At 32.9% G+C, this 15,294-nt stretch overlaps 1 protein-coding gene across 1 annotated transcript; it reads left to right on the forward strand.

The window, feature by feature from the left end:
* Positions 1-11,747: 11,747 nt before the first annotated feature.
* Positions 11,748-13,456, forward strand: LOC137818851 (E3 ubiquitin-protein ligase RDUF2-like). Its single transcript, XM_068622481.1, has one exon. The coding sequence runs from the start codon at positions 11,889-11,891 to the stop codon at positions 12,948-12,950; it is 1,062 nt and encodes a 353-aa protein (XP_068478582.1). The 5' UTR covers positions 11,748-11,888; the 3' UTR covers positions 12,951-13,456.
* Positions 13,457-15,294: the final 1,838 nt, after the last annotated feature.

The raw sequence follows: 15,294 nt of genomic DNA on the forward strand, positions 1-15,294 counted from the left end.
CACCCTAGGATAAAAGATCTGAATGCGGAAGGGACGTGGTCCCAATATTCAATTCTTCTTGCAGGGATGTTGTGTGTTATATATATTGGGTTGTTTGTTTATATATTATTTAAATTTGTAAAAATATTATATTTTGATGGTTTAATATTTAAGTGTTGTTTTTTTAATTTTAATTACGTTTTTGAATGTTGTGGATCGTGTTTGGAATGATATTGTATGACGGGATGGTATGGAATTGAATTCATACATTTGGGATAATGTATGGACTGATGTTTGCTGTGTATTAAGTATTGATGCCTATGTGGTAACAGAGATCTCTGAGCTTCACTGATGATCTAAGTCACATAGACTAAGATATCAGGTGGTGAGAAGCTGATGGGGGAGTTCATGCACACCGTGACATATGAGATGCACGGCTTGGGTTGTATTGAACTTACCCTGATCCTTTCTGTTGGATTCGCTGGTAATCTTTGGATTAGGTGTTAGTCTCTGGTAGGACTTACTTAATACGGGTCTTCCGGAAGATGTTGTTTGTTGAATATTCTGGATGTGTAGATCCATGTGAGATCTATGTCATTGTTTTATTGTTGAGATTTGAAGAAGATTGAATAATTTGAGAAATTGATCATGTAACTTGGTTTTCTCTTTTGATTTAATTGTGTATATTATAAAATTCTATTTTCACTAGTTTACCCTTGCTTTTCTTGTTGTGTTTGAACTGCGATGACTGTACTACGTACACGAGCAGATGATCTTACAGGTGTCTGAGGATCAGAAGAGTTTTAGGGCGTTGATTATGAAACTTATATTGTAAATATTTGTATTTCTATATGTCCTAATCATGTATTAGGAATGTTTTGAAAAACTTTATGCTTGTATAAAATTAAGTAGAACCTGTATTGTAATAGTTAGATGTATTTTCCGGGGTGTTACATTTAATGGTATCAGAGCGGTTCATCCTTAGAATAACCTGAGGGTAGTGGGTTTCTTTTGTTTCTCCTGCGTGTAGATTTTTGTTTACGTCTAGCCTCAAGACTTAGTTAAAAGTTTCTAATAAGATGTTTGACAAAGTTGTTTTTTCTTGAAATCTTGTTTGTGTTCGAGTCAAGTTAATTGTTATGAATAAAGATGAAAGTATTAAGAATGAAAAGAATCTTGATAGAGTGGTGATGGTGCACACTCATGACTAGATCAAGATTATTTTCTATCTTAATTCTAAGTAGCTAGAATACATTTTAGAGATAAGTCTTGATTGATTTTGTATCTATTTTGTGTGATTATTTATTTTAAGTTAATTTGTCTTAAAGATGTAGCTGAAAATTTTAGTAATTTATAACCCAATTCTTTATGTGCTTAGTAGATGGCATGTAGACCACCTACTCCCCCTCCACCAGTAGATATGCCCAACTTAGCTCGGGCAATAGAGATGATGGCAACAGCCTTGCAACAACAGAGTGCTACTATGGCACAACAGTATCAGGCCGCCCTTCATCAATTAGAAACAGCTAGATTAGCAGCAGAAGCATCTCAGCTTCATCAACAACCCCATACTTTTAGTGTGGAGGATTTTCTGAGACACAATCCACCCAGATTTAATGGCAAGGTAAATCCAGATGGAACAGACCAGTGGGTGAGAGACATAGAAAGAATCTTTGAAGCTACTCAATGCCCTGAAGAGAGAAAGTTATCCTATGCCATTTATGTACTAACTGAAGAAGCTGAATTCTGGTGGATAGGCATGAAGCAAATGATGGAAGACAAAGGAGAAGATGCCACTTGGGAGAACTTCAAAGTAAGATTCCAAGAGGAGTATTTTCCTGATAGTGTCAGGTATGCAAAAGAAATTGAATTCATGCAGCTGGAACAAGGAAATCTTTCAGTCACTGAGTATGCTACTAGGTTCAAACACCTAGCTAGATTCTACACCCAGACCATGACTGAGGCTTGGAGATGTAGAAAATTTGAGTTTGGATTGAAGCAAGAACTTAAAGAAGTGGTGATTCCTATGTCCATTAGAGATTTCCCTGCTCTAGTGGAGAAAGCAAAAGTAGTGGAGAGTTTGAAAAATAGTAGCAGACTTGCTAAGCCTCAAGTGGGAGGACCTTCTAAAAGCATGCCTAAATATGAAGATAGAAAGAAACCATATTTCAAACCTCAATCTTATAGCAGTGGAAGACCCAGTTCTCAATCACCATCTAATTTCAGATGTTTTAGATGCGGTGGGCCACATGTTGTTAGATTTTGCCCTCATCCAGTGTCAAATGTGACATGTGATAGATGTCACAGGTATGGTCATGCAACAAAAGACTGTCGTGTCCAATTGGGAGCTCCAAATTCTGGCGGAGTGCAGCAAGTACAACAAAATAATAATCAAAAACCCAAAGCTGCTGGCAGAGTTTTTGCTATTAGTGGAGCTGAAGCTTCACAGTCTGATAGCCTTGTTAGAGGTATTTGTTCTATCCTTGGAACACAGGTATCTGTATTGTTTGATTCTGGGGCAACCCATTCTTTTATATCTTTTGATTGCGCTAAGAAACTTAAGTTGCCAGTCCGAGAATTAGAATTTGAGTTGGTGGTATCTACACCAACAGAAGGTATTATAGTAACTTCTTCCATGTGTGCTGAGTGTCCAGTAATTATAGATGGGCATATATACAAGATCAACATGATTTGTATACCTCTAAAAGATTTGAAGGTTATATTGGGAATGGATTGGTTGTCTGCTAATCACATCCTTATAGATTGTGGTCGGAAGAAGTTAATTTTCCCTAAATTAGAAGGAATGCAGGTTATCTCAGCTCATCAGTTTGAGAGAGAGATACGAGAAGGTGCGGAATGTTTTATGCTCTTGGCTTGTTCTGTAGTTACTGATAAAGTACAAAAAGATATGTTTGTAGTTCAGGAGTTTATGGATGTATTTCCTGATGAGATTCCTGGACTTCCACCTAAAAGAGAGATAGAGTTTGCAATAGACTTGACTCCCGGAGCAGGCCCCGTGTCAATTTCTCCATACCGAATGGCACCAGCGGAGTTAGCAGAATTGAAGAAACAACTAGAAGACTTATTAGAGAAACAATTCATTCGACCTAGTGTTTCTCCATGGGGAGCTCCAGTGCTATTAGTGAAGAAGAAAGATGGTTCGTCACGTCTATGCATAGATTACAGACAATTAAACAAGTTAACAATAAAGAATAAATATCCTCTTCCTAGAATTGATGACTTGATGGATCAGTTGCATGGGGCAGTTGTCTTTTCTAAGATAGATCTGCGCTCAGGTTATCACCAAATTTCAGTGAAAGCGGAAGATGTTCAGAAGACTGCTTTTAGATCAAGGTATGGTCACTATGAATTTCTGGTTATGCCATTTGGGGTGACTAATGCTCCAGCTATTTTCATGGATTATATGAATCGGATATTCAGACCTTTTCTTGATAAGTTTGTGGTAGTGTTCATAGATGACATTTTGATCTATTCTCGTACAAGGGAAGAACATGCAGAACATCTTAGAACCGTCCTGAACATTTTGAGAGAAAAACAATTATATGCTAAACTTTCAAAATGTGACTTTTGGATGTCAGAGATACAATTTTTAGGACATGTCATCTCTGCACAGGGAATATCAGTAGATCCTTCTAAAGTGAAGGTTGTACTTCAGTGGGAACGTCCTAAAACAGTTACTGAAATTAGAAGCTTTGTCGGGTTAACAGGATATTACAAGGAGATTTATAGAAGGTTTTTCTAAAATAGTGGCTCCTTTGACCCAATTGACTAGAAAGGATCATCCTTTTGCATGGACTGAACAATGTGAGAGAAGTTTTGAAGAGTTGAAAAGAAGGTTGACTAATGCTCTTGTATTGACAATCCCTGATACCAATCAGTCTTTTGAAGTTTTCTGTGATGCTTCCTATCAGGGATTGGGTTGTGTTCTGATGCAGAATAAGAAAGTTGTTGCCTACGCTTCTCGTCAGTTAAATGTGCATGAAAGAAATTATCCAACTCATGATCTAGAATTGGCAGCAATTGTCTTTGCTTTAAAAATATGGAGACATTTTCTTTACGGAGTTAGTTTTAATGTGTTCAGTGATCATAAAAGCTTGAAGTATTTGTTTGATCAGAAGGAGTTAAATATGAGGCAGAGGAGATGGATTGAATTTTTAAAAGACTATGATTTCCAGCTAATATATCATCATGGGAAGGCAAATGTTGTTGCAGATGCGTTGAGTCGTAAAAAGATACAAACGTCGTCGCTTATGATTAGAGAGCTAGCATTGATTGAAGATTTCAGGAGTATGAATTTGGAGGTTTCCATGTCTTCAAATTGCATTAGTTGTAATACACTTGTTATAACTAATGAATTTCTGGAGAAAGTGAAGGAGAAGCAGTTGGAAGATTCAAAATTGAAGAACTTCATGGGCTTATTAAATACTGACAAAGCTAAAGACTTCTCTTTAGGAGTGGATGATATTTTGAGATTCAAAAATAGAATATGTATACTAGAAGATAATGAACTAAAGCAAACAGTGTTATCTGAAGGTCATAAAAGCAAACTCAGTTTACATCCAGGAATGACCAAGATGTATCAAGATCTCAAGAAGTCTTATTGGTGGCATGACATGAAGAATGATGTAGCTAAGTTTGTAGCTGTTTGCCTGACTTGTCAGAAATCAAAGATTGAACATCAACGGCCTGGAGGCATGTTAACTCAGTTAGACATTCCAGTGTGGAAGTGGGACAGTATCTCAATGGATTTTGTTACCCACTTACCACGTACCTTGCGGAAGCATGACTCTGTTTGGATCATAGTGGACAGGCTGACAAAGACGGCACACTTCCTACCTATAGACTTGAGAATCTCTATCCGGAAGTTGGCCCAGATTTACATAGATGAAATAGTCAGATTGCATGGTGTACCCTCCAGCATAGTTTCAGATAGAGATCTCAGATTCACCTCCAGATTCTGGCAAACACTTCAAGAAGCTTTGGGGACTAAACTCAGACTTAGTTCAGCATATCATCCTCAGACTGATGGACAATCAGAGAGAACTATCCAGTCCTTAGAGGATTTGCTTAGGACTTGTGTGTTAGATCATTTGGGCAGTTGGGATGAAATTCTACCATTGGTAGAGTTCACTTACAATAACAGTTACCAAGCTAGCATAGGAATGGCTCCTTTCGAGGCATTGTACGGAAGAAAGTGCAGGACACCTCTGTGCTGGTTTCAAGATGGTGAGAGTGTGTTAATTGGACCATAATTAATACAACAAACCAATGAGAAAGTAAAAATGATTCAGGAAAGATTGAAAACATCTCTCAACAGGCAAAAATCTTATGCAGACCAAAGAAGAAGACCTTTAGAATTCTCTGCGGGTGAGCATGTCTTTTTCAGAGTTACACCGTTCACTGGTGTAGGAAGAACACTCAAATCCAAGAAATTGACTCCTAAGTTCATAGGACCTTACCAAATTCTCCGAAGAATAGGCCTTGTGGCTTACGAAATTGCTTTGCCTCCTCCTTTAGCTAACATTCACAATATTTTCCATGTATCTCAGCTAAGAAAGTACGTACCTGATCCCAGTCACATTCTAGAGTCTGATTCTATCCAGGTGAAAGAAAATTTAACGTTTGAAGTGAAGCCAATCAGAATTTTAGATTCACAAGTGAAACAACTTCGTGGAAGAAGTATTCCCATGGTGAAAGTATTGTGGGATCTCATCTCTGGAGACTCCACTTGGGAAATTGAAGAGGAGATACGAGCATCATACCCTAGTCTCTTTATTGGTAAATTCATTTTCGAGGACGAAATTTTTTGTAGTTGGAGATAATGTAACAACACTTTTCTTTAAAAGCAGAAACAGAACCTTCCCCGTGCCATCTTTTCTTTCTCTCTCTCTCTCTCTCCAATTCTCTTCTCTCCCTCTCTCTTGATTTCTCTCCCAATCTTCATCTATTTTAGAATCTGATCATACCATGCTGTAGCAGAGGAGTTAAGGAACATTTCTACCCGAACAGATTTTCAAACAGAGTAAGTTCATTTTTACTCTAAATATCCTTTGTTCTCTGTTTTTCCTTAGGATTTAGTCATCAATCTTGGTGGGGTCAGTTGAGAAGTTTAATCCTCTCAACTTATTCTATTATATACTGAATTTTTGTTCTGTTTGGATAATTTGCATTAGGCCCGTAAATCTTGAAGCTTATCCAAACGGTGGGGAATAAAATTTTAAAAGTTGCTTGGAAAGCAAGCAATTGAGGTAAGGGAAGCTTAATTTAATTTTTAATAGCACCCTAGGATAAAAGATCTGAATGCGGAAGGGACGTGGTCCCAATATTCAATTCTTCTTGCAGGGATGTTGTGTGTTATATATATTGGGTTGTTTGTTTATATATTATTTAAATTTGTAAAAATATTATATTTTGATGGTTTAATATTTAAGTGTTGTTTTTTTTATTTTAATTACGTTTTTGAATGTTGTGGATCGTGTTTGGAATGATATTGTATGACAGGATGGTATGGAATTGAATTCATACATTTGGGATAATGTATGGACTGATGTTTGCTGTGTATTAAGTATTGATGCCTATGTGGTAACAGAGATCTCCGAGCTTCACTGATGATCTAAGTCACATAGACTAAGATATCAGGTGGTGAGAAGTTGATGGGGGAGTTCATGCACACCGTGACATATGAGATGCACGGCTTGGGTTGTATTGAACTTACCCTGATCCTTTCTGTTGGATTCGCTGGTAATCTTTGGATCAGGTGTTAGTCTCTGGTAGGACTTACTTAATACGGATCTTCCGGAAGATGTTGTTTGTTGAATATTCTGGATGTGTAGATCCATGTGAGATCTATGTGATTGTTTTATTGTTGAGATTTGAAGAAGATTGAATAATTTGAGAAATTGATCATGTAACTTGGTTTTCTCTTTTGATTTAATTGTGTATATTATAAAATTCTATTTTCACTAGCTTACCCTTGCTTTTCTTGTTGTGTTTGAACTGCGATGACTGTACTACGTACACGAGCAGATGATCTTACAGGTGTATGAGGATCAGAAGAGTTTTAGGGCGTTGATTATGAAACTTATATTGTAAATATTTGTATTTCTATATGTCCTAATCATGTATTAGGAATGTTTTGAAAAACTTTATGCTTGTATAAAAATAAGTAGAACTTGTATTGTAATAGTTAGATGTATTTTCCGGGGTGTTACATTTAATAATATCTATGTCACATAAAACTTACTCATGATAATATTGTTTGTGTCTTCAATATTTTCATCATTGTCATGTTACTCTTTAAATAAAGTGAAAATTGACTTTAAAATGATTTTGGAGAATTTGATATAACATTGAGATAAAAGAGAAAAATTGTCTTCTATGATAATACTAAATTATGACAAAAGACTATGAAATTATTTTATAAAAGATAAGTTGAGCCCCTTCATTTTCAAATTTTATATTTGTGATTTTAGCATTTAACTCTATATTGGATAATGAAAATATATATTTATGAAGTAGTGATTTTTTGAATTTAAGATTCATCACATATATAGAGTGAGTATTTGTTGTAAAAATTTCCACGGGTAACCATTTCTTCCCATAATGTTTCAAATCAAAATTTTGGTGATGAAAATCTTACGATTAAAAATTACAAAGACAAACTTATTTTCATATAAGTTTAAAAAAATCTTCAATACTCTATTTAGAAGTTCTTTTTAATGGAGATACTCTATTTTTTAATGAAGAGAAAAAATTGATATTTCAATGTAAAAAGAGAATATAAATAATTACATGTGTATGACTTCAGAGTGAGAACGCCTTAATTAGAAGTAACATTGTATAAGATGTCAAAACATTAACAATGAAATCTTGTTAATAAAGGTCCACATGTAAAAAAACTCAACTTATATTTGTAAATACGTTGACCAATATCATTATTAAGCATTTATTACACTTAGTTTTTCAACGGAATAGTAACTTGAGTATGAGAAATCTTTATGCAGGTAACTTTGACATTTCAACCGATGATTAAAATCCTAAATGAACAATATCTTGAAGGATTGAAAAAACTTTCCCAGACCGAACAAACATACAGAGAGAAAAAAATTGGCATTTTTTAAGCAAAAGGAAAAAAATTGTCATTCTAGATTTTGTTTGTATAAAAAAATGTCAAAAATAGAAGAGTATTATTAGATTTTTTTTAAAATTATGAAAGTTAATACTCGTATCCGTTTTTCTTTTGTCAAATCTTAAACATTATATATTAAGAAATAAATGAAATAGATAAAAAGACATTTTATTTTTTATCATTTTTAAAAAATATTACTCCGTGTGGCAACTAAGGTTGTTTTATACATTACTATTGGTAAAGAAATATAATTTTTGAATAATTTTTCCTAATTTTCTTAAAATATATTATTTAATAATAAAGTAGAAAGAAAAATAACAATGTCTGAATGAAATATACAAATATTATTAATTTTATAACTTGTTTAAACGACTAAATCTACAGTTAGTATGAAATGAAAATATGTTAACTTTAGTAGTCGAAATATATTAGACCCAGTTGTTTGATCGGGTCAACCCACTGATAAAAAAAATAATTTTATAACGATTTATTATAAGAATTGCAATTTTCCTATCATAGTAAATAACGTTATGACAATTTTGTAATATATGAAATTTTTTACGTTTGTTAAACTTTTAATTGACGTATTTATTATATGAGTTAAAATATAAACTGACGAAAAAAGTATTTCACCGTAAAAAACATTTACATAATCTTTCAATGCTCTATCTTCGAAGTTTGAATGGTTCTTTAAGGATTTTTTATTTTCTTTCATCTCATAAATTGTGATTATCTTGGTTTTACGATTTTTAATTCACATCATCATAAAAAAAATGTTTCATTACATCATCATAAAGTGATAAGCACCACCATTAAGGAATACTACACGTATTGTCTTGATATGAGTAAAAATTGGAATAATTTATACAACATTTTTTCTTCTTTTTAACTAAAACTATTTTTTATAAAACATTTTTTTTTTCATGAAAAAGGAAAGAAAAGAAAAAAGAAATGTAAAAGTTATTCATAAACGTAATTTAATCACTATTTTTGTTATTTTTACCCTACCAAAAAAGTTAAATGTTCTGGATGAATCGATTATAGTACAATTATAAAAAAAGGAAAAATAGAAAAAAAAAATTGAGTTACTTTTAAACTGACACAAGAATAATTTTGAATTACTTAAAAATCATTAATTTTTTTTTAAGAAAAGTGACTAAACTAAATAAAACATAAAAAATATTAAACTTTTTTTATAATTTAATTTATTTTAAACTATAATTTATGATTTTATATGTACGTCAAAAAAAGATCAATATTTTCCCTTTGTCCTTCTTCTTTGACTGTTTAATTTTACATATTATTTCAAAGTTAGTCATATAAAATCATCTTCATTTTATTTCATTACAATAAAATTATTTAATTAAAAATAATTATAAAAACAAACAAAAGATAATTGTTATATTAACTAAATGAAATATTATTTTAAAAATTGAATAAATATTTTTATTTAAATTAGTTTTTATTATTGATAAAAAAAATTAATATCTAATTAACTATATAAGTTTTTAGTTATCAACTTTAGAATCTAAATAATTAGTAACTAAAACACATGCAGTTATTTAGATACAACTTTATAAACTATTTATCAATAATAGAGACTAATTTATATAGCAATAATTTTGTTAGTCTCTAAAATATTATCTAATTTATTTAATATAAGAACTAAATATTTTTTATTTAATAATTTTTAGTAGTAATAATTGGTACAAGTAGTTGAGAATATTTCATAACTACTAGCAAATAATCAATCACTTCATTCAAAATGTATGTATAATAAGAAATAATATTAGCAAAGACATATTTTTATTACCCATAATCAAATTGAGATTTAACAATTAATAAAATTTTTTAAAAGAATCATCACTAACTCATTCTGAATGGTTTATTACAATGTTTTGTTTCTTTCGATACATTGTCATCCTCATCATAAACAATGAGTATGGCTTTTTCGTTCAATCCACATTTCATGTTTCCATTCAACAAATTAGTCGTGCTTACATTTGACATTTCTTATTCTCTAAAATAATTATTTTACGTCAGATATGACATTATTAAATTGTCACAATCATATGAAAAACAAAATCAATCTAGAACCAGACACGACTAACCCGATATGTTAATCAAGAATGAGTAAAATTGTAAATTCTGATAATAATTAATTTGAGATCATTTTGGTTAGTCGTAGTATAGAAAATAAAAAACCAAGTAAAGAAGACGTAGAAAATGGGAGAACGGTGTACCAAATAACGATATGACAAGGTTTAATAGTGTACTACTGCCAAGTCTTCAAATAATGACATTCCATAATGTACGGTTGATTATTGATGTATTGTTCAGTATTTGAGTATCGAGAAATGTCTAACACAATGTATTATTAAATATTGAGATGATGAGATACCAAGATGATAAAAGGTCTTATAGTGTATTATCGAGTATCAATATAATACGTCGAGTACACGACAACCAAAAATTATTTGACATATTGACAAATCATAGACAATCTCCCAAACAACCTACGAGATTAACGATATCATTAATAAGTATTTCATAATAAACACTTATAAGTCATGATTAAAGAGAAATTAGACTTGATTAGACATCATATGTATTACCAAATGTCTAGTAAAACAATTATGAATAGGAGAACACTCTAAAATAAAAAGATAATGTAATCTTATCTTAAACTAACGTTCTTGATTTAAATAAAAAATTGACTTAAATGTGAAAGTATGATTATAACTACTCTATCAAGAACTTAAATAAAAAGAAGTGAAGAAAAACCAAAAAATAACATATGTAAGTATACAATAAAAGGAATTTAATGAAAGAAAAAAGAAAACGAAAAAGAGGAAGTAAATATAAGTAAGAAGAAAGAGATTAGAAAAGGGAGCGTGGAAGTGGGAAAATGGAAAATGGAACGGTGGTGGGGCCAGGATGGTCAAGAGGAGAGTTGTGAAATGGAAAAGTAAGAACACAACACAACTTTTTTCCTCGTTTAAGGAATCTAACCTTATCATAATCCACGTGGCACCAAGAATGACAACATTTCCCAAACACTTTATTTTTTTCATCACAATAAATAATTTCACATTCAAATCAAAATGGGCGTCTCTTCTCCAGCAGTCAGCGGTCAACGGTCAACACTCCCATTTCTTCCTCTTCCTTGCCCTTTCGTTGCTTCTGCTTCCTTCCCCTCCCTCATTCCAATTAATTAATCCATCACAATAAACATTAATTAATGAGTTTTTCTACACATAAACAATCTTTAAATATAAACTTTATAAAATTATTTATACTCTCATTCTTATCAATAAAAACATGTAATCGCGGCAGATCCTTTGTTTCTTTCAGCAAGTTATTATTTAATTAAAATATTCATTCTATGCCAAATTCAAAAGCCAAAACCATTCTTAATCTTCCTCTGCAAGTCACCAATAATACTCAACCTAACAATATCCTACCTCTCATTTTCTGATTCATTTTTGACTTACACTCCATCTATTTAATTTTCTTAATTTAATTTAATATAAACTAGCATTGGAAATATTTTCGTAGCAGTATTTTTGAGTGAGAGTAATAAAAAAAGTGAGAAGTTGAGATTAGGTTTGAACGCGTGGGGAATGAAACACGCAAAAGTTGGTGATTTCCTTGGGAGTTCGTATATACGCGCTCCTTTCATTTATATTCACGCTCTCCCCTTCAACCTTCCCCAAACATACTCTTTCTCTTTCTCTCTCTTTCAATTTGGTCAAAAAACATGAATTCGGACACGCAACACGGAACGCCGTCGTATTGGTGCTACAACTGCACCCGCTTCATTAACCTCTCCTCGCAAGCCACCATCGCCTGTCCCCACTGCCAGAGCGGCTTCGTCGAAGAGATCCGTGCCGACGCCTCGCCGCGCCACCGTCTCAGCCCTTTCCCCGACGACCATCTTTCACTCCGCCGACAGGGACTCCGTCGCCGCCGTCGCGACGCTGCCGGGAACCGCTCTCCCTTTAACCCTGTAATCGTCCTTCGTGGACCTGGCGATGACTCTGCCGCTGAACACGATGGCGCCAGCACCTTCGAGCTCTTCTACGACGACGGTGACGGCACTGGCCTCCGTCCGCTCCCGCCCACCATGTCGGAGTTCCTTCTCGGCTCGGGCTTCGACCGCCTACTAGAGCAGTTCGCGCAGATCGAGATGAACGGCTTCGGCCGCCCGGAGAACCCGCCGGCGTCCAAGGCGGCGATCGAGTCCATGCCGACGATCGAGATCGGTGAAGCGCATGTGGAGACCGAGGCGCACTGCGCCGTGTGCAAGGAGGCGTTTGAGGTCCACGCGGAGGCGCGTGAGTTGCCCTGCAAACATATTTACCACTCCGACTGCATCCTCCCGTGGCTCTCCATGCGGAACTCGTGCCCGGTGTGCCGCCACGAGCTTCCGTCCGATTTGGAAACTAGGGCTCCGAGTCAGATCGACGAGGAGGCGATAGGGTTAACTATCTGGAGGCTTCCGGGTGGGGGATTCGCCGTGGGTCGATTTTCTGGCGGCCGGAGAGCTGGAGATAATCATTTCCCGGTTGTGTACACGGAAATGGACGGTGGACTGAACTCGAACGGAGCTCCGAGGAGAATTTCTCGGTCGGTGAGAAGCAGTAGGGTTAGGGAGAGTCGAGGGTTTGGTAGGGTTGTTCGCAATTTGTTTTCATTCTTTGGAAGGATTGGTTCTAGAAACTCTTCTTCGTCTTTGTCATCTTCCGAGCATGCTTCCGTGAGTAGAAGCCGTAGTCAAGTGAGTTCAGTCTTCAACAGAAGCTCACGGAGACATAGCTGAACTTTTGTTTTGGATGATTAATTGGTGATGACAATTTTGCAAACAGTAGCAACACTCTTTCAATTTTTTAACTTTGGGTCATGAAATTCATACTGTAAATAGCATGTAACTAGCAGAAATAGAAGAAATTCTAGTTTCCATCTCTGTGGGACTCTAGTGGTTTGATTCATCATCATCATGAATAGAAGGAAGTGTGCTATTTTTATCTGGCTTGGTGGATCAAACATTGTGTGCTATCAAGTTGGCACCAGTGACTCTCTGGCAGCCCATTATTTGATTTGTTTATAATACCACTTTAGCCCATTGTTTCTGAGGATTCTTTAAGGATTGTGTTTTTTGAGATGCTTCTTTCAACTTCCAGCACATAACCATAATGATTTGACCAATGTGCTGATGATATGTCACTTTTCCTGTGTGACCCCTTTTGAATTAATTGGGAATAGGAGGAAGATGCTGTATAGGAAATGCAATTGGAATGAACATCATCTAAATTATTGTTCTCTGTAGCTGTGTAACCACAATTAATCTGAGATTGTCTAATTTCAAATTGCCCTGTGCCCTTGTGCAGCACTTTCCTACCTTTTCTCAGGTACCTCTGATTATTCTTCTTGAGGGTGCCGTGGATTCCACATAAAGGGTTGCCTTTTTGATTTATGTGCTTAGATTTTTCAATTGTTGCAGTTGGTACATGTCTAGAAGGTACTGAATAATAGAGTTAGAAAATTCTCAATCGATCCAACATTTTGTCTGACTTCAAAAACTTTCTAGTTCTTCAATTTGGACAGTTCTGAATTTGGCAGATAAGTTTAAGTTTGAGTTTTGGCTGCCCAGTGGAGTTTCCTATGTTTTTTCACTTTTATAGTCCTTCTATGGACATGGTTGGATATGCCAAGTCTGAGTCTACCATCAAAATCCCAATTAAATATATTTTAAATAGTTGTAATTTTTTATATTTGAAATAAGAATCCATGATTTTATTCATGAAAGAAATCACGCATTATATTTGCAGAACATTAATCAGTTATATTCTAAATGAAATTAATCATTTACTATAGGTGTATTATTATATAAAATAATACACTTTTTTATAATTGTTTTGTCACTCTTTAATTACACAATTCTATTGTAATAATTTCTTATTTGATAAAATATATAATTGTACCAATTTTTATTCATCACATTTTTTTTCCTTAAACCATTTATATATAGCAGTAACATACTATTAACCATTTATATTTTTAGTGAAATTAATGCATAGTATTAATAAATTATATTTATATAATATATTAAATTAATATAAAGATTAAGGATATGTTTGATGTTTGCTACAGTAATATTTTCTTTTCGCTTATTTTATTTTTCTTATTCTAAAAGTGAACCGTATTTAAGGTAGCATGATAAATTTATATATCTCTTTATATATTCCCAGATGCATTTAAGTTATAAGCATAATTAAATGTAATTTGTTTTTTATTTGCCAAATAATTTTCATAATATTAATATTTCAAATATAATTTATTATATTTATAATTTTAATAAAAAGAAACCATGAATAAAGTGAATTTTTCCTTAAATTTGTTCATATTAATTTATATGATAATATTTATCATAATTTTTATTTAACATATATATTATTTATTAGAATATTAAATTAATGATAATTATTTAAATATGTTTTAACATACTAATTATTACTCTAGAATATGATATGACTCTTTTATAATATAAAAAACAATTATATAAATCTGTATGATTTAAATTAAAATGATGTCTTAAATATTATAAAACTTAAATTAAAAATATATTATTAGAAAATTATATATAATTTTATTAAAAATGTGTCATTTGAACATAATTTGTATTTTAACCTAACATTATTTAATATATTATCTTATATGTATTTTATGATTATATATTAGTTTTTACTTTGTTATATTATTTTTTACTAAATTATATTTTCTTATTTTATATTATTATGCTCAACCATACTTCTAATTATCTTGTTTTCTTACTACACTGTTTTCTCTCCTATTATATGGGAAACTGTCTTCTCTCTTTCCCTTGTCTCCTAATCTTATCTTAAACAAAGTTTGGTTCATCATTATTATCCAAATTAGAAGTGGGAATAAATGCTATTGTCTAATTCATACTATTTTTTGAAAATAAATCAGTATAAAACTTTTTCAAAAACTTAACTAATTAAATTGAATAAATCTGAGTTTATAAAAGCTTAACATTAAATTCTTGTATTTCTTTTACTTTTAAATATTAAATATACTGGCCTATATATAAACACATGTTTTTTTATCAGCATATATAAATACACTTTAATAAACTTGTTGAA

The sequence above is a fragment of the Phaseolus vulgaris genome, chromosome 11 (genome assembly GCF_000499845.2).
Source record: "Phaseolus vulgaris cultivar G19833 chromosome 11, P. vulgaris v2.0, whole genome shotgun sequence".
NCBI classification, from domain to species: domain Eukaryota; kingdom Viridiplantae; phylum Streptophyta; class Magnoliopsida; order Fabales; family Fabaceae; genus Phaseolus; species Phaseolus vulgaris.